Here is a 19431-nt window from a genome sequence, read left to right as displayed (position 1 = left end):
CCCCAGGCTGTGGGCTGAATTACCCCGCCCCCCAAATACCCACATCCTAACCGCAGGGCATTGTGACTGTTACTCTCACCGCCCCCAGGGGCTTTGCGCATGGGACTGAGTGTTGAGCTCAGGGGAGGAGCCTGGGATTCGCTGGATGGGCTCAGAGGGTCTTTCCAAGAGGCAGGGAGAGGGGTCCGACTGCAGAAGATCAGGGGACAACTGAATGGGGGGGACCAACAGGGGGAATGATGGGACGCTGGACTGGAGCTGAGCCAAGGGGTAAGGGGCCTCCGGAAGCTGGAACAGGCCAGGCAGTGCCTCGCCCCCAGGGCGCAGCACCCCAAAGTTAGTCCCATTTCAGCTCCTGACTTCTGGGGCACGGATCACCAACCGGTGTCGCTTTCGGCTGCTGCGACTGTGGGGATGTGTCCTGGCGGCCGCGGGACACGGGCACACCCCGTTGGTGGACCCTAGGCCCCGAGCCAAGCGCGGAGGCTGCCCCCCTGCCCTGCGCCCAGCCTTCCGCCGGGAAACCGGGCTGCCCGCACCTGAGGCCGAGTGTCCTGAGGCCGCTAACGCACGGGGCAGGGGGCTGGCTCCATCCCGCTCACGAGGTGCGTGCTCTCTGCCTTCCCTAGGCCCCCTTCCTCCACCTTCCCCCAACTGCAGTCTCAGTCTCCACGGGCAGGCACAGCCCCGCGTGGAGAACACCCTAGAGAAACCTGGCTGGTGTGGCTCAGTGGACTGAGTGCTGGCCTGCAAACCAAAGGGTCACCGGTTCGATTCCCAGTCGGGGCACACGCCTGGGTTGTGGGCCAGGTCCCCAGTAGGGGGCGCGTGAGAGGCAACCATTCATCGATGTTCCTCTCCCTCTCGTTCTCCCTCCCTCTCCCCTCTCTAAAATTAATTAACAGATAAAATCTGAAAAAAAAAAAAGAAAAGAAAAGACCCTAGAAAAAGAAGCGCGCCCCCGTGAAAGCAGGAGGAGAAACAGCGCCCCGGTCAAGGGCGCCGGAGGGTCTGCTCACAGGAGTGCGTCACTGTTATCTCGCGGCCGGCCTTCACGCGCCGTCAGCTCTGACTGATGTCAAAGGAGGGTTTTTTTTTTAATCTGTTTTTCTATCAGGGCACGTTCACGGGTATTTTAAGGTCAAGATTCTCATCAGACCAATAAATTCATGTCAACAGTTAGTATTTTGTCAGGGAGAAGTGAAAATTCCCAACACGTGGAGTTAGATTATGTTCGGTTGGAAAGTGTAACAAGGAAGGAAGGCGGGAAGGGAGGGAGGGAGGAGGGAAGGGAGGGGGGGAGGGAGGGAGGAGGGAAGGGAGGGAGGAGGGAGGGGAAGGGGAACTCCAGGCGTCCCCCTGGCTGGGTCCCGGGCACAGCCCCGGCCCGAGCGCCGTCTCTGGGTGTGTCTGGGAGAGAGGAGCGTTTGAATCGGGGAGCGGGGCGAGCAGCCTGCCCCCCGCAGCCTGGCCGGGCCTCACCCCGTGCACAGGGCCTGACTCCAGCACGGAGGCGTCCCGCTGTCTGCCCGGCCCCCTGAGCTGGGCACTGCCCGGCCCCCAGGCTCTCTCTCACGCCTTCCCGAGGACCCTGCTCCTCCCAGCTCTCCTGCTTCAGACGCCGATGGGGCAGTTCCGAGAGCCGCCCCTTCTCACCACCCAGGAGTTCACGGCTTCCTCTCGGGTCAGCGGCGCCGCCTGGTGGTCGGGGACGGGCCCGCGGCAGGCCCCAGACCTATGGGGCTGCAATCGAGCGCAGGCTGCAGCCAGGAGAGGCCAGGTGGTCTGGGCCGGCTGTCTACACTGCCAGCGCCTCGCTCTGCTGGGGCGGTGTAGACCTGAATCGAGAAAGGGAGAACGTTGGTGAACTGGAGGCCAAGGCCCCAGGATTCGTTGTACTTGAACTTCTGAACCCCCAAGGGCTAAATTCCAGGGCTCCCGTCACACGCAGCCCCTCCTGCTGGTGTCTGCGGCTCCCAGAGAAGCCGGGGTGTGACTAGGAGGCAGGCCCCGGAGAAACCCGGGGAGTCCCCGCACGCTGCATCAGCCGAGGGCTGGCTCCCCCCTCGGGCCCATTTCCCGGCAGCTCCTCGGCTCCCCCGGGAAACCTCGGCGGCGTCTGTGCCCGTGGGGCTGGCTGGCTGGCGGGCGGGCTCTTGGAGGCCTGGACAAACCCCGGGGTGGGAGATGCCGGGTTGGGGGCTCCTTCGGTTTCGTTTCCCGGCTCCGTGTGCGTGAGACAGGCTGCAGCTCGGGGCCTGCGTACTCCGCTCCTGCGCCAGACGCTGAACCTCAGCCCGTGACCAGCTGCTCGCCCGGCGGCACCAAACACTGCCTTCCACGGGAGCCGAGGCACCTCAGGCTTCTGTTGTGATATTGTCAACTTCTCACATGTTTAAGGAAAAAGGAAAAAAGAGGTTTTGTCCTTTCGAGCCTTAATCTGCATCCTGCTTCTGAGGGGCCTGGGTGTCTGCTGTGCTGCCCTGTCCTGTCCTGTGCGGTCCTGCCCTGTCCTCACAGCGAAGAGCACCCGCGGGCCCGGCCGGCTCCGGCCTTGCAGCGCTGTTTGTGTTGGAGTCGGGTCAGGAAGGGGCTGGCGGAGCGGAGTGCGCTGGGAGCGCCGAGAGGGTCAGGCACAGCCCCCTGGCCGCTCTCCAGCCAATGGCTCCGGCCCCTGGGCAGCTCCAGACCTGGGGACGAGCAGACACGCTTCGGTGACTTCACAGAAATCAGGGGCCGGCCTCCGCCGGGGACACGCAGCAGCTCCGCCGCATGGCCCCGGGGGCCCCCGACATGGTCAACGGCACCAACGCCTCGGGCCCGGACTACGGCTACGAGTACTACCTGGACTACCTGGACTTCGTCCCCGTGGACGAGAGGAAGCTGAGGGTCCACAAACGTGAGTGCAGCCCGGGCCGGCCGCCGGCCAGGCGGTGGCTACGGGCGCCTGAGGGCCTCCGCCACCCTCCCGGTCCCCTTGTTCACTGGGCGGTGCTGCGGGCGGGTGGGCGGGCGGAGCCTGACCGTGCTCGCAGGGACACAGGTGGGGGCGGGGGTGGGGGGACAGTTAAAGGCCTCTGCCATCTCCTGTGAGACGCCTGGGCTCGCCGCCTGAGCACTCGGCAGGCTCTGCGAGCAGCAGGTGCCTCGCAGGCAGACAGCCGTCTGGACGGGACTGCCTTAGTCCGGGGCTCCGGGGAGTGAGGGGGCGCAGGTCTCGGGTTTTCTGTCGTCAGTGCAGATCGGGGAGGGCGTTATTATCTCTGTCCCCTAAGACGGGTGACTGCGTAATTTCTGTTACAATACCCACTGGCGTTTACAGCCGTCCGGGCCCCGGGAAGGACGGCCCGCGCGAGCTGACCCCCTGTGCTCATCTCCCTGCCGGCCTCCGTCTCTTGGGCAACCGGCCCTGTGTCAACAGTCTTCCCTGGCTGTCCCAGCTGCGCGGTCAAGGCGCTGACGTGCTGTCGTGAGGGAGCCATGGGCATGAGAAACGGGACAGGAACCCTCGGCCCTGGGGCCGTGCTCTGCCCTCCCCGAGTCCCCGTCCCCCGGGGTGTTTCTGTCCGACGGCAAACGCACTCGCCACAGGGGCGGGAGGCTCTTCCTGCAGAGGGGAGGCGTCTGGGGCGTGCCAGCTCCGCCGAGGCCGGGTGGACCGACGCTCCTGGTCACGGAGGGGAGCCAGCGCCCTCCGAGAGGACCCGGGGGGCCACCTAGGCTGCCTGGCGGGAAGAGCTCCTGTCCCCGTGCCACTTGTCACTCCCGGAGGTCACACGCAGGCGCCCGGCCGCGTCCGCTGAGGACTTGCTGTGCCCCAGCCCGTCCCAAGGCTCTCGGGGGTCGGACAGGTGTGGGTGCGTTTTCAGGAGCGAGGTGTCGATCATCGGAGAGCGAAGCTGCAGGTTGCAGCAGCACAGGCCGCTCCAGACCAGGGAGGCCCGGCGAGAGGAGGACCACGGCCGGGCGGGAAGGGGCGCCCTCTCGCGTCTGCTGTGCAGGCTCGGAGCCCCGCACGCGCGCCGACGCGGACGAGACTCGGATCTGCGCGCAGTGCAGCCCCGGCTCAGCTGACGCGCGTGCAGTTCCGCGGCCGCCCCCTCCCACGACCCCGCCCACACTCACGCCCACGCGGGCGCCGGACACCCGGCTCCGCCCCCCAGGCCCCTCCGGCCCCCAAGCCTCTCCCGCCACTGCTTTGGGTCGGGTCTTAGAAACCCCGCTCTCGACCTCTGGCCCCCCCACCCCCCCACCCCACAAACAACGCCCGCCTCTGGGAGAAGTGGCTGATGTCCATGCCGCCGGGGCTGGTTTGAGAAGACTCGCTGTTGACCCGGAGCTGGGAGCTCACAGCCTGGTGACCCCAGGAACGAGGTCATCAGATAAGGCACCACTCCCCAGCCTCCCAAACCCAAGAAGACCCCCTCAGTGGGGACCCTCGCCAGAGAGGCCAGCCGCCCCACCCCCCCAAAATCCTAGACGCTGGGGGCTTTTGCCATGCACGGGGAGCGGCCGGTCTCGGCCCCCTGTGAAGAGCAGCCATCCGTGGGTGCTTTCGCAGAGGTGACCCAAGTCGCACCACATTTCGGGGGGCGGACGAGACGCCTCTCTTCCCCGTCCGCATACAGACGACGAGAGACACGGCATCTGTCGTCCGAAGGCGCCCCCATCGCGCCGGAACCCCAGACTATAAATAGAGTAAACGCCGCGGAGAAAGAGCCGCGGCTTCAGAAGTGTCTCGGTCTCTGCGGAACGTCGTTTCGGACGAAGGCGGAGCGGGGAGCCCCCCACCCCCCACGCACGGCCAGACCCGCAGGCGGCGCCCGCCCGTGAGGGCGACCCGGGCGCACCCGGGTCCTCGGCTCCTCTTTCGGTCCCGGCCGCCGCAGCCGGCCGGCCTTCTCCGGCCTCAGTGTCTGCGCTCGCCCGCAGACAGGACGGGCCTGGGCGGTCCCGCCCGGCGGCAGCACCTCGCGGAGGCGGAGAGGGGGCGTCTGCCCCGCACTCCCGTCTCCGTGCGCCTGTGCGCAGCAGCAGCGGGCCGCGTGGCCGGGCCGCGCCCTGTTCTTCCTGGCGGCGCAGCGCTCTGCTCCTCGGTTCCGCGAGGTGTCCCTCCGCGAGTCTCCGCAAGTTCTGGAAGCGTGCTGTGCGGGGCACCTCCACGGTCAAGAGCCAGACAGAGACGTCTGGACCACTTTTGTCCTCCATATTTCAGTTCAGACGGGTTTACTGGAAAAAAAAAAAAAAGAAAGAAAGGCTAAAAAATGCCGAAACGCAAACATGGACGTCTCCATCACCCGCACCCCACGCCCCCTTTGCCACCTGTCCCTGTTCACTGCGGTGACCGGCGCCCCTGCCGGCGGCTCGGGGAGGTGCTGCCACCCGGCTTGCAGGTGGGGTCAGGTGCGAGGGAGTCTGGGTGGAGGATGGACAGAGGTCGCTCGAAAAAAGCAGGTCACCTTCTCTGCTGACAAGCGTGGCTTCTTCTCCCCACGAGTTGCTCTGGGTTGGGTCCCCCCCGCCCGGTCAAACAAGTCAGGAAGCGTCACCGCCCAGCTCTGCGCAGCCGCGGGCACAGGGAGGACGGGATGTGGGAGCGGTCGGTGAGCGGGACGCTTTCGGGAGAGACAAGGGGGCGAGGCCACCGCCCGGGCAGGGGGCTGGGGCGAGGCAGGCCAGGCCGGCTGCGATCTCCTGCCGAGGAGACAGGAGGTGACAGAGAGAGAGAAGCACCCGGGGCTCAGGTGTGAGCACGCGGGCAGGACTTGGAACGTCCGTGTCTGTGCCCCCGCGGGCTCCGGTCCCTCAGGGTTGGCAGAACCTGGAGACGCCGAGGGCGTCTTCTGTGACACGGCAGAGCGTGCGGTGCAGGCTGCAGAGTGCGGGCTGCAGAGTGCGGGCTGTGGCCTGCCCTTCCCCGGGGAAGGCTTGGGAGCCGGTGGGACTTTGTGACAGGAACTCGGCGAGGATTTTCCCGCTTGCGATTTTCACACGTGGCTGCCGACTGTCCCCTAGAGAGGTCAACACTCTCCCCAGGTGCTGCCCAGACTGGCTGGTGGCCGTTTGACCTTTTATTTGCCCCCTTTTCCAGGGGTTAAGCTCAGGAGAGAACCAGCCGGTTCCAGCCTCACAGCTGCAACGCAGCTTGTCCGAACGGGACGCACCTCCCGGCTCAGCCGACGCTCCCCGCAGGGAGCAGAGACGCACGGACTCCCCTGGGTGGGCCGGGCTTTCCGGCTGCCCCTTCACCTCTCGGGCCAGTGTGCACCTTCTTCCTTTAACTGTGGGTCCCGAAGAACTGGGCGTGGCCCCCACTGGCCCCCACGGGCGCCCTGCCGTGGCAGCTTCAGTGAGGAGGCAGTCTGTCTGTCTGCCACTCCCGGAGCTGCTGGAGGAAGTGCACAGACACCCCCACCCCCCGGGGGATCGCTTGTGAGCACGCGCAGGGACTTCAGTGCAAGACCGAGCAGAGACCCTGTCCTCCCTGGAGCCACCCTGGTTCAGAGTGACCTGCTCTGGTCACGCCCTTCGCCACGACCTCCACTCTTCAGCGCGGGTGCGGCCCACCGGCCAGAGCAGGGGAGGCGACTTTGAGCGTCCAGGAGCATGTTTATTGGAACAAACTGCCCACCCAGCTAGGCCCCCACGGAGGCGCTCTGCTCGGATGCGTCTGCAGTTGCTCAAAACTTGGGACTCTTCTTTCGGAACCGATGTTGCTGGCCATGGCACCCACTATGAAACATTCACGGTGACGTTTCTTTTGTGTATCATATGGCTCTTTTGAGGGCCAATTCAATTTAGGGAAATAGCTAAGAATCACGAATAAACCAATTGGGTGAATGATATTTGTCACCCAAACGCACTGGGTCTCAGAAACAAACTGTGACCTCATAAAGGAGCAACATTGGCGTGTGTCCTTGAAGGTCTTTCCAAAAGAAGAATTTACAAATGTGTATGAGTGTTTGATCAATACATGTATTTCAGGAACACCGGTATGATTCTATGGCAGAGAGAGGATGATTACCCTGAAGGTCAGTGTTCATCCGGACTTGTAAGATTTGGCACGTTCCTTGAGAAAGTCGGCTTCTTCTTGCTGATTCCATGAGGAAAGCTGAACACCATTCACAGAGGACCAGAGGAGGCACAGCCGGCTTCTCTCCCGGGTGAAAGTCTGAAGGGCAGGCACAGGGGTGGCTCCACGACACACTCGGGAACAAGCGTCGCTTGGCTCATTGCTCCGCCATCCCTCGGACGTGTCCCTCTTCCTCACGTTCCAAGCCACGTTCTAGCACCATGTCCACATTCGGGCAGAAAATGTGGTGAGAGAATAAGAAGGGACACAGGCAGTCCAAGTCCAGCCATCTCTGCAGGAAGACTCCAAGAAACTGCCCAGTAACAGTTCCACTCACATCTCATTGGCCAGGACCTGGTCACAGGGCCGTACCTAGCTGCAAGGGAGGCGGGAAGTGGCAGGCTTTGTCCCAGGAAGCCGTGTGCCCAGCGACAGGCAGAGGCTCTGTTACTAGAGAAGCGCCCGACAGCAGACATTGGGATTGACAACTAGCAATCTGTGCCACGATTACTGTACTCATGTTTCACATTCTACTGAGGCTGAAGGACACCGTGATAAACCCTCTTAAGAGAAATAATATCGTGCTATTTATAGACCACTCCACAACCATCAGACAAGGAACTAGGCCAGGTGCGTTACATATACCGATCTTATTTCACCTGTGTAACAGTCTGTGTAACACATACTGTCATCCCCACGTAACAGGTGAGGGGACAGATTTAGAGATGTACCAATGCCAGGCTGACTGAGGTGGCACAGCTAGGAAACGGCGGAGTCAGGATTCAAACCCCACACCGCCCACCGCTGGAGCCTCAGGCCTTAACCCCACGCTGGTCCCCAGGGAGGGGAGATCTCGGAGTTAAGCCTCCACTAGCACCTGGGACTCCATCGTGAGCAGCATTTGGAGGAACGTTAAACCTGAGGCTTTAGCACTTTTCGCTGAACGAAACGGAGGTGCCTACGGTGAATAGGAAGTATTTTAATTGAATTCACTTGCTCACTCCAGGTTTGGAGAAGAAATCCCCCATTGGGACTTGCAGCCCAACCGTGCCATCCAGAACCTCCTCTTGTCAATCCACTGTGGCGGCCACCTTCCCCGCATGCCCCCAGCAGAGCTGGGGAAGGAAGTGGGGAAGGGAGGGTGGGGAGGGGGACAGGGGAGGAGCCCGAGAGGGGGCGGGCAGGAGCGGGGAGAAAGGGTGTGTCCGCGCTGGACCAGCCTCGCCGCCAGCCAGCCCGGTCCCGTGGCAGCCAGCCCGGAGGCCTGACCTGTCCCAGCGCTGATGAGGCCGCCGGGACGAAATGTTCCCTGCGAGCCCGAGGCTGACCCCCTGCAGGGGAGGGAAGGAGCCCTCTTTCTTGGCTGCGTTTTCCAAGTTCTCCAACAGGATGTGATGGAAGAGAACTGAGTACAGGAAACAGCTCCTGACCGCCCTTCTGTTCTGACAAAATTCAAGTGTCACTCGGCCCTGGGACTGTGCTCTGTGACGGGTGCTGTCTCTGGTCCTGCCTGGTGTGTGGGGACGGTGACCCAGGGCAGGCGCAGAAGAGTATCAGCTGGGGGGGAAGGGGGAGGGAGACCAAGGGGGAGCTCTGGACCACCCAGGTGTTGAAGCTACTTCCTCGGAGGTCCCAACAGAACTTATCCAGGCGCCGAAGCCCTGAAACGCCCCCTCGTTCTGATGATGAAGAGCGCCAGTGTGTGCCGAAACCTGGCCCGGCCCCACAGAACCCGCCCGCACACCCCCCCCACCATGTTCTGGAGGCTCACCCCGGGGGCTGCACGTGCACCGTGGCTCAGGGGCGGGCTGAGCAGAGGGAAGCAGGTGTGCAGAGCAGGCGCAGGGGCCGGCGGGGCGGAGGGAGAGTCAGCGAGAGGGGTGCTGGAGGACCAGCTCCCAGCGCACGGTGGCTGTCAGGGCGGCCCAGACAGACTCACAGGAAAGACAGCCAGCGGCATCTTTGGAAAGCCTCGAACTCAGGACAGACCTCGCCACCCGCGCTGGCACTCCCCTTAAACAGTCCCGTGCTCTCGGTGCCGCTGCGGCCCCCCCGCCTGGGGACGGGACGGACAGCCAGCCCGGGCTCTGCTGGCCCTGGCCGTCTGGCTGCTGGCGCACGGGGCGGGGGGGTGGGTCTTCCCTCCTTCCCTGGGACCCCGTGTTGGACACTGACTGTTGGGGTGTGAGGTCGACTCCTACACGTCCTCAGGGGCCCCTCTGCCTGTCCTGGGTCCTGCAGAGCACCCATGACGGACACTGTGCTCGAACCCCCGGTTGGCCCCGCAAGGACTCGCATGTCTCCGACCCCCCCCTTCCCGCACGCAGCCCTCGGCGCCCCCACTTGCTCACGCTGCACAAGCCTCTCTGTCCGAGCAGCACAGGGGTGAGGCCGGGCAGAGCAGCACCGCTGGTGGCCACGCAGGGCTCAGAGGGGACGCTGGCAGGGGAGGGGGCTTCCGGGAGCTGAAGGGGGCTGGGCTGGCCCCTCTGAACCCCGAAGGGCCACTGGCACGGCCTGGCCTGGCCTGGCTGGTGCCTAATGCCCACCTGTGGGGGGCCGCCCTCCAGGGGCCTCCCTCGGTCACACCGTCAGGGCCCCGCGTACCCTGGTGGGGGCATCTTGTCTGGGGCTCATGTCTCTGGGATGACACTATTGGCGACCCCAGTCCTCTGCGCCCACAGCCACCGTCACCCGCCAAGGAACCTGCCAACTGCAGCAGTCCCCTAGCAACTGACGGGCGCATCCCTGCTCGGGGCCGGAGAAAACCCGCCGGGCTCCACCCGGGGCCCGAAGAGGCGGGCGCTTCCCGGGGCTCCCCGCCCGGTCGGCCTCCACCGCACACACAGCCACCGAGGTCGCTGCAGATGTGCTTCCACCCCCCCCCACCCCCACCGCCGCTGCTGCTGCTGCTGCGCCCTGAGGGGGACCAGCTCTGTTCCGCCAGGGGGTGGGTCCTCCACCCCCCCCCGCCCCCCGCACACCCTCCACACTCTCCAGCTCCTGTCCTGCTGCTGCTCACCCAGGGACCCCCCCACCGGCAGCCCGCTCGGGGGAGGGGGTTGCCCTGCCCCAGGAGCTGCCCCTTGCCCCTTCTTCTCCCCCCAAGGCAAAAGAAGGGGAAACTATCTTCACTCTCGGGCACCCCCCTCCCCCCCGGAGCTGTTTACTGCTTCCCCTCAACAGACGGCCACTCTGGACAGAGCCCGTGCTGGCTGCTCCTGTGTCCCAGCAGCCAGGGCCAGCCTCGGGGCAGGCGGGTGGGAGGCTGGGAGGCTGGGAGGCCGGACGCCCCGCAGCACTGGCCCTTCCCCCCTCCATTGGGGGTGGGTACCGGGGCGGGGGGGGGTTCTGCGTGACTCGCTGAAGCTGCTCCCCCCCCCCCCCCCCGCAGACGCCATCACCATCGCCTTCTGGGTGAGCCTGGTGGCCTTCGTGCTGCTCCTGCTGCTGGTCCTGCTCTACGTGTCCTGGTCGGGCTCCCCGCCGGCGCGGTAAGCAAGGCGGGGCGGGCGTGCGGGGAGGGGGGTGCGGTCGCGACCACGCAGCGGCGTGTGCCTCGGCTGTGGGAGGGGTGCCGTGCGACTCGGGTGGGCCTGAGGATCCTGTGCCGAGGGAGGGGGCCAGATGCACGAGGACGCCGAGGCGAGACGCCTGGAGCAGGCGCACCCACGGGGAGAGGGAGGAGGCCGGCGGCCGCTAACGGGTCAGCGTTCCGGGATGGAGGAGACACCCTGAGATAGGCCGTAGCGACGGCCGCATGGCTCTGGACACGCCGGGGCGCACTGGTTCTGCCGGTGAAGGGGTGAACTTCACTGCGCGGGAGCCCTGCCCACGTGCGCCATTCAACACAGCAGAGCCCGGACGCCCTGTGAGCTGGCGTGGCGGGGGGTGGGGGGCACTGGGCAGCTCCCCGGGTGGGGGTCTCAAGGGGGCGCATGCGGCTGGCTGCCAGTGCCACAGGGCCCACTGCAGGCCTTGGGGCTTAATCTGGAGGGCAGTCGAGGGGTTCCTGGGAGTAGCCTGGGCCCGGCTCTTCCGGACCCCCCTACGCTGGCCCGGGGATCCCCACTCCAGTGTCCCCTTCCAGCCTGGCCGGCCCCCGGCTGCTGCAGCCCCTGTCGCCGCACAGGGGATGGGGCCAGGGCTGCATCCTGTGGGCTGGCGGAGAGCTGGGGCCAGGGGACCCATTGGAGGGGACCTGAAGGCGGCCGTCCGATGCCACAGGGCCCAGGAGTCTCAGGGAGCAGGCACAGCGGGCCAGGGCAGGCGGCGCTGCGGGGACAGGGGGCGGCGTGGGGAGCCCCGAAGCCCCTCCAGGAACGAGAGGGCACCCCCTATGACCTCACAGGGCCAGTTCCACGAGGGCCCGGGATCTGGGCATGTGCAGACCTGCCTGCCCCCACCTGTCCTGCCCCCAGCCCCAGCCCACCGGGTCGCTTCTCCGGCCCTGTGGCCGCACGTGGGAGGCAGGCACCGAGGCCGAGCAAGGGGAAAATCCACCCTCCTTTCGGTTTTTAGAACCCACACCGACTTCAAGCTGATTCTCGCCGCCAAGACATGCTGGTGGGCGGGGCTTCACTAACCAATGAAATCCCCGCGGCAGCCCCTGTGCCGGGACCGTCTGGGAGGGCCGGCCAGGGCCCTCCGAAGGGAGGCTCCCCGTCCAGGGACACGCAGGCGGCCACGGCTGCAGGGTCCCTGCGCCTCCTGGGCCGCTGCTCGCCCTGACGGGCTGGGCTCGCCAAGGGCAGTGCTGTCCGCTGCCCAGGCCCCACGCCCAGGTGGGAGGGGCTCAGGGCGGCAGCACCGTGGCTCCCACGTAAGGTTCCGGGGGCAGAACCCCACGTGCTCCGACCAGCTGCTCTGATCGTGCGACCATCCTCTGGAAGGACGGCCCTGCCCTTAGGTCCCTCCCGGCCTTTGGGTCCCACCCAGCACCTCCTCTTCCCTTCCCTGTCTCCACGCGGCGGCCTCCGTGGGCTGGGCTGGCACTCGCAGGGTCTGTTGGCCCCCACCCCCCGCCATCTCAAGGTGCTCGTGCTGCGTGGCGCCTTCCCTATGGGCTCGCACAGGCAGGATGGGGGTGCAAAGCCCCCAGGGGGACAGTGCTCCAGCCAGCCCTGACGCCTGCCTCCTGTCTCCGTCCTCTGTCCACAGGAACCACGCCCAGCACCAGCCCGCCTGCCCCTGGGGTCTCCGCCTGGACCTCCCCCTCCGCGTCCTGCGGCACCTGCTGCTCCACAGGGCCCCCCAGGGGACCCCACGGGCCCCGCCCAGCTCCATCAAGGAGCCACAGCAGTTGAGACAGGAGGGTCCCGCCCCCTCGACCCCCACCGCCCCCCAGGCCCCCTCTGCTCTCCTGTGGGAACCCGCCCTCGGTGGAGACCCCCTGGCATCAGCTGACGTTGGCCACAAGCCCGGCTGGCCACCCCCTGGAGATGGGACGGACGCTAGCAAACCACGGCCACCGCCGGGCGGCCTGTGACGCACACCAGCCCGGGCACGTGTGCCCCCGGAAAGCCACCCCAGGCCACGGGAAGGGCGGCGTGTGAGAGCGGCCACACAGGGGCACGGGGCACGCACACATGGGAGCCGCACGGGCCGAGGCCGGCGCAGCCCACCTGGAGGCAGGGGGTGGGGGGCGTTTCAGTGCAACCCAGCTCACTCGCTGCCTGTGGTGGCGCAGGGGAGGGGAGGGGAGGGGGGGGAAAGTGACGCAGGTAAATAAAGGTTTCACAGCAGCCCCTCGCCGGTCCGCACAAGCCACGTTTCGGCCTCCGCATGCACCGCTGCGGCGCGGTGCCGGCCTGGGCTCGGCCGGCTCATGCGCCGTCCTCAGGAGGCCGGGTCTGGGCTGAGCGGGGCCTGGCCAGCCCGGGGCCGCGGGTCAGAAGGGAAGCCGAGGGGACAGGGGGCTCCTGAGCTGCAGAAAGGGGGTGGGCGAGGGGAACGCGCATCCTCCCCAACTGGAACCGACACGCAGGACCCGGCTTCGGAACGTTCTCAGGGGGCACTGTTACGGGTGTTTTCTGGGGGGAGCGCTCCCTGCTGCCGGGCCGTGAGCCCCACCTGTGGCCGAGGGGACCAGGTGTGGACGGGCAGCGCTGTGGCCGGGGCTGGAGACCTCATGATGGAAACGGGCAGCAGAGTCCGACGAGCAGGAGGGCCACGCCAGCTGCTGTCAGCGGAGAGCCCGTCACGGGGGCGGGCGGGCGGGGAGGGGCCCGCGTGCCGATGGCAGAGGGCCTGGGGGGGCGGCGGTGTGGGTGCGCGCAGAGCTGCCCTCAGACGTCTGAACTACCGCTCGTGGAACGTGGAACCCGCAGCGTGTCCTGTCCCGCGGCCGTCAGCCGGGGCACCCGTCGCCATGGCGACCGTGAACGGGCAGTCCCGGCCCCTGGAGCGCAGGTCTCCGTGGGGCAGCCCGGGAGCACCAATTAGCAAAACACAAAAACTTGACAAAAATAGATGTTTATTTATCATTACATTTCAAAATCCCCTCCGTGGAACAGTTTAAGAAAACGCAGGCTGCTGCCCGAGTGGAGGGCGCGAGGGCCCCACCCTCCAGGGGTCCGAGGGGGCGGCCGCCCACCCACGAGGTGGCTGGGCACCGCGGCAGGCGTTCGTCTGCGGCGCCCGAGAGGCCTCCTCACGGCTCCTGGCGGGGAGACTCCCCGAAGCGGCCCGCCCGCCGCGCGCCCCTCTGCCGCGCTGAGGACACTGTCACTGCGACCTCGGCGCTGGGACCCGTCCGGCTCGCCGCGGTTGTTTCCTCCGAAGGACGGGGAGCCCCCGAGAGGAGGTGTGGCCCCCCGATGCCCAAAGGGCCCCCAGCCTCCGGGAGGCCGACCGCACACACAGTCCCCAGAGTGCGCTCCCTGGTCCAGTAAACACAGCCGACGTTTGTCGGGAAACCGAGTCAGTGTGCAGGCCCGTCACCGGCACGGGAGCCTCCCGTGGACACCGACCCGGACTCCTGGAGCCCGGCTGGCACTCCTAGAGCGCCGGGGCCGAGGCGGCGATGTCCCTGCAGAGCCTGACGACGGCGTCCCGGCCACGGCTCGGTGAGTCCCCCGCAGCGTCACAGACCATCCGCACGTGGGCGGCGAGGGCGTCCGGCCGCGGGGCCCCCAGCCAGACGTCCTTGATGTACAGCGACAGCAGGAAGGCCGCGGAGGCTGAGGAGAGGGAACAGCAGGGTCATCAGGGGCAGACGCATTCGGTCGCCCGCCACACCTGGGGGGCACGCGTTGCTAACCACCCCATGACCCGCACGCACACCTGCAGCCACCGAGGTGAGCGAGCAGATGAAAGAGATTAATTCTGCCGCTGCTTAACTGCTGGGCGAATCATTTCATCCACTGAAACAGCGTATCCTTGTACTTGGCTACGAGCCCGTCTCCTCTCGGCCTGCACCCCAGCCAGGAGCCACCCCGAGGCTCGAGGAGAGTGCCACGGAGGCACCAGCCACCCCTGCTGCCCGGCTCCGCGGGGAGAGGGCATCTTCCAGGTGGAGACTCCGCCCCCGCCTGCTACCTGAGGAGAGGCCGTCACCCGGCCACCAGGCGCCCACCACCCTCCCCTGCTCCCTGTGTCCCAGTGAGAGGGACCGGCCCCCCGGGGGAGGAAGACCCAGGCAGGTGGCCCCGGCGTTCCCCAGGCCCTCGTTCAGGCTGCCAAGCCCTTGCTGCTCGTGCGTGCCCGCACCCAAGCCCGGGTCAGGCTCCTGCTGACCGCTGAGCACACGCTGGGTGCCTCTGCACTGTGTGCACATATGCACACGCCTGTACACGTGAGCGTCTGGCCAGTGTGCAATGGAAACAGTGGACACTTAGGAGAGCCACTGGTCTGCAGAGAGGGACAGTCCCCCGAGGGACACGAGGCTCTGGTCCTCCTCCACTGTGAGATGACCGTCACTGAAGGCCCCGCCCCTCACCCTCAGGGCCTGGGGGTGGCTGTCCTTGGTCCCCACAGCTGTGCTGAGGGCCACCCCCATCCCCACCCGTCGGACCCGCCAGCAGGTCACCTCGCGTGGCTTCATCCTTGTCGTCCAGAGAAGACAGGCGGAGGGTCTCGACTGCCGGGGGCAGGGGCGTCCCCACAGGGCGCAGGGCCGCCACCAGCTGCAGCATGACCGCGTTGATCTGGCAGGCCACGCTCGGCTCGGGGTCCCCCAGCCCCTCCGCGCCCCAGAGCCGGCTGTACAGCCTGAACACGCTGCTCTTCACCGCACTGTCTGTGAGCAGGTCGGCCACGAGCGGCGGCTGCGGCACAACGTAGCTCTGAAGCCAGCGGAAGAGTCCGGCAGTCTCGGCCTCACTCAGCGGGTGCTCAGCCGCTGCCCGCAGCACCCAGCTGACCACCAGGGAGGCGATGGCGTACGCAGGGCCCGTGGCGGGGCTCTGGGGGGAGGTCTGGTCCCCGGGGTCCGGAGTGGGATCAGGACTGGGGAACACTGGGCCCCAGTGGGTCAGGATGGACCTCAGGAGGCCCTTGCACGTCTCCAGGCCGGACGCCTGCAGCTCAAGGGCGGCCTCCTCCGCCGGCTCCTCCGCCTCCCCGGGCCTCCTCTTCCAGCTCCGAGGGCCCCTGGCTCGGGCGGGCGCGGCAGGCTTGTGCTTGTCCTTGAGCATCTCTGTTGCAGAGAGAAGACGGAGTGAGGCCGGTGCCCCCTCAGATGGGCGGTGGGCGTGTGGTGGAGGGACGGGGGGGCACCCACAGGCACCGAGGGGGTCGGCTCTGCCCCGCAGGACGGGCTGCCCCGCCCGGCGCACAGCGGCTGGGTGGTGTCGGGCCGGGGTGGCGTCACTGCCGGGACAGGCGAGCGCCCCGACGGGGCCGAGCAGACACAAAGCCCTGCTTTCCCAGGTCCCCTCAGTGACAGTGACAGCCAGGCCGTCCCTAAGCGTCTGCTGTGGGAATGCTGCCCAGGGCGGGCACAGCGCGGGACACCCTGGGGGACACGCAGAGTGGGGACACGAGACCAGGGTGGGGGGGCCCCGCACGCACTCAGCAGCTCCCTGACGTGGAATTTCTCCGCGGCGGCTCCCAGGGCCTCCTGCAGCGCGGCATCCCCCCCGAGGAGGCTCCACTTGTGCAGGAGCAGGAGGGCGTCCCTGGTGGACAGCGCCGTCTCGTTCACGGTGAGGCGGCCCAGGTCCCTGAAGGCCTGCACGACAGTGGCCCGGTACCTCAGCACGGAGTCCAGCGCCCCGAAGAAGCTGGCCAGCGGGGTGGGGGCCAGGCCGGGCCTGTTGGGGGAAGGGTACTGGCTGAGCGGCGTGGCCCCTGGCGGCCCCTGGCCCTGCGGCCCCGGATGGGGCCGGCGGGGGCCGGAGTGAAGGCTGCAGAGTGGGGTGCGTGCACAGGCCCCCACAGGCTGGCCCTGCACAGCAGACGTGAGGGGATCCAGTCTGACTCCGCCCTGGGGCGCAGGTGTGTCTGGAGACCACGACCGACGGACAGACGGACAGTGGGGCAGAGCGCCTGAGGGCTGGGCGCCAGCCGCCGAACAGACACGCCTGAGCCCGCTCCCGCCTCCCTCGCTGAGGCTGAGCGGGAGGCCCCGGGGAGCCCGGGCCAGCAGGGCCCAGGACCGGGCCTGGAGCTGGCCGCCGGGGGCACCGTCCCTGCCACCTGCGAGGACTCAATGCCGTCCGCTCCCCGCTGTCTGAAGCCTGTGGCCACTGTGGGAGCAGCAGCCGGTGCTCGGAGACCGAGTGCCCTCGTCGGCCCCCACGAGCGGCCGCGCTCGGCACCCAGGGCGTGGGTGACTTCAGAGCGGCAAGAACCCGCCCGGCTTTCCCCGGGGCAGCGCCCACGTGGAGACGCCGTGCGCCCGCAGCCGGCCTCCCGGGTCCAGCCAGCAGAGCGGAGGTGCAAGGGCACGCAGGGCGGAGGTGCGAGGAGAGCGGGGCCCGCCCATGGACATCACGAGCGTTCCAAGGGCTCCGGCGAAACTGCTCAGGGACTCAGGAAAATTCACGGGTGAGGAGCCTGAGCAGGCGGGGCCTCGAGGAGAGCACGGTTTTCCTGCAACCACCACCCCCTGGAGTGCCGAGACGGTGGTCGCCAGCTAGCAAGCCGGCAGAACGCGGTTCGTTGGGTCTTCGGACCTGGGCCGGAGCCCGGGGGAGGGGACTTGGAAGAGAGGAGACAGCCAGAACGGGGTTTCCCGATGCCACCCACAGGGGGCTGCAGCTTCGGCCCAGAGCCCACCGGCAGGGACTGGGCCAGGAGGCCAGTGGGAGGTGACAACCCTTAGACCTAGCTCCGGGCCTCGGGGGAGGGGCCTACCTCAGATGCTTCGCGAGCGCAGTGAGGACGTAGAGGAACTCGTTGACCACATGCAGGGCCAGCAGCTTCCGGGGCTCCTGGGAGCCAGGTGGGCCCGGCGGCCGGCTGCCCAGCTCGGCCCCCTTGTCCCCGAGGTTGGTCGCCCACAGGGTGTGCAGCAGGCTGATGACGCTGGAGAGCAGCGGGGTCTCCAGGAACCTGCGGCCAAACGCGGGGCGTTCCCTGTCATGTCCCCTCCTCCCCGCCCCCGTCAGGGGGGATGGTGGGACCCGCGGGGTGCAGGGCGCTGGGCGGGCGACAGGCCCCCCCACCCCGCAGCCCCAAACGGGTGCACAGGGGCCGCCGCAGACCCCCGCACCCCCAGCACGGCCTGACTTTCCTTTCCAGCCGGACAGGCGGCCGGAGCCCCCACATTGCTTTGCCGGACTGACTGGGCCCCCAGAACGTACAGCCCACGGCCGGTTGTGCTTGCACAAGTCGGACACAGCCTAGAAGCCGATGTGCAGACATGCGTTCCAGATTTAGGGCCCTTTCTTTTAGGGAAATTTAATACGGAACTCGAAACAACGCACAGCGGCCCCAGCCAGCCCCAGCTTATTGTAGCAGTTAGTGGACTGAGCCCTGTCCCCAATCGACGTGGAAGTCCTGCCCCACAACGTGCTGTAGGTGGAGGTGGGGCCCCGAGGGTGCAGAGTAGAGAGGGGACGACACCAGCCTTCCCCCTCCCTCTGTCCCCAGCCTGCGGACGCAGCGGGAAGGCGGGTCTGTAAGCCCAGGTCGGAGGTCTCACCAGAACCCACCCCCATGGGCCCCGACCTCGCTCCAGCCCCAGAACCGTGAGGGTTTAACCCCGGTGGTGAGAGGCCCCCAGTGCGTGGCGAGTTGTCATCGGGTGGAGCACTCAGACCGACAGCCGCTCGCGCACCCTGACCCTGGGCGGACGGCGGCGGCGGCTGCTAGCCACTGTCTCTCGAGGGCCAGCCGGAGAGGCGGCCACCAAATGCAAACCGCCCATCACCCCGCTGGACAGACACGCAGGGGTCCGAAGTGAGGGGACGCTGCGTCGGCGCCCCGAGCTGGCTCCCGGGCGACGGTGGCGTGGGAGGACCCTGCTGCGGTGCGTGTGCTCCGCGGGCGTTTCCAGCGGCGCGGAGACAGCCGCGCGCACCGCCGCCCGCGAGCGCCCCCTGCTGCCCGGCGCGCGCAGGCGCAGCACTCACCGGCTGTGCTCCAGGGTGTGCAGGGCCCAGGTGAGGAGGCTGTAGTCGCGCAGCAGCTCGTACGCAGATCGGGCGTCCCGGGCGGCGCGCTGGAGAATCTCCAGAACCCAGTTCTGCAAACGCGGAACACACAGTTACCCCGCAGAGGGAAGCCCCGACCCAGTCACCCCAGGGACCCCCTGAAAACACAGGCACGTCACAGGCTCCGTGCACAGGAGTGACAGCCCTCGGATCGCTCCCCTCCCCGGAGGGGGCAGCTGGGGCACACGCCCCGCCCCCTGCCCCGCCCCCTGGGGCCGCCACTCCTGCCGATCCACCGCAAGGGGGCCCCCACGAGCAAGGGTGCGCCCGCCCAGCGTTCAGCCCGAGCTGGGTGGGAGTGTGACCCACTTCCCGCCCCGCCGCAGACCGCGGGCAGCCCCTTCCACCCCCGTGACCTGGGGGGGGGCTCAGGTTTCTCGCAGCCACCAGACAAAAACCGGCCACGCCGACCAGGCTACAGGTGACCCCGGGCACCAGAGGATCCACCTCGTGACCCCTTCCGGCCGCCCCCGGCGCTCGGGGCTCCCGCTGGAGCTCCTGGACGGGGACAGTGGACGAGCAGAGCCCCGCAGCCGTGAGGCCGGCCGTGAGGCCAGCCGTGAGGCCGGCAGCGGCTCCTCCCACTGCCACTTCCCGGCAAGTTCTGACGGCCTGCAGCTCTGGGCAGCGCGTGAGATTCGGGCGGCCCGCGGGGTCTCGGCCAAGCACCCCGGCTGTTCGTGGGGAGCTGTGCCGCCAGGCTCGGCCGGCTCCGAGGCTCACGGCTGCTGGCTGGTGTGAAGGTCGACGCCGCGCCCG

At 67.5% G+C, this 19431-nt stretch overlaps 2 protein-coding genes across 2 annotated transcripts in view; one reads left to right on the top strand and one right to left on the bottom strand.

Annotated features, from left to right (window-relative positions):
- Positions 1–2740: 2740 nt before the first annotated feature.
- Positions 2741–12560, top strand: LOC123827950 (melanocortin 2 receptor accessory protein). Its single transcript, XM_045852391.1, has 3 exons — positions 2741–2899; positions 10467–10566; positions 12233–12560. Exons 1-3 carry the CDS (start codon positions 2773–2775, stop codon positions 12558–12560), a joined length of 555 nt encoding a protein of 184 aa, XP_045708347.1. The 5' UTR covers positions 2741–2772.
- A 970-nt stretch (positions 12561–13530) lies between these two features.
- URB1 (URB1 ribosome biogenesis homolog) overlaps positions 13531–19431 on the bottom strand; it is a 46213-nt gene continuing 40312 nt past the window's right edge. The window contains exons 36-40 of the mRNA XM_045852555.1: positions 18592–18704; positions 17372–17569; positions 16085–16326; positions 15102–15710; positions 13531–14253 (exon numbers count right to left, since the gene is read on the bottom strand). Coding sequence (XP_045708511.1) covers positions 14072–14253; positions 15102–15710; positions 16085–16326; positions 17372–17569; positions 18592–18704 — 1344 coding nt within the window. The 3' untranslated portion in view covers positions 13531–14071. The remainder of the gene's footprint in view (positions 14254–15101; positions 15711–16084; positions 16327–17371; positions 17570–18591; positions 18705–19431) is intronic.

The sequence above is a fragment of the Phyllostomus hastatus genome, unplaced genomic scaffold (assembly GCF_019186645.2).
Source record: "Phyllostomus hastatus isolate PE091 unplaced genomic scaffold, TTU_PhHast_1.1 phas_contig_948, whole genome shotgun sequence".
NCBI classification, from domain to species: Eukaryota; Metazoa; Chordata; class Mammalia; order Chiroptera; family Phyllostomidae; genus Phyllostomus; species Phyllostomus hastatus.
Note: the sequence above shows the minus strand (reverse complement) of the source record. Positions and strands in the feature narration are given on the sequence as shown.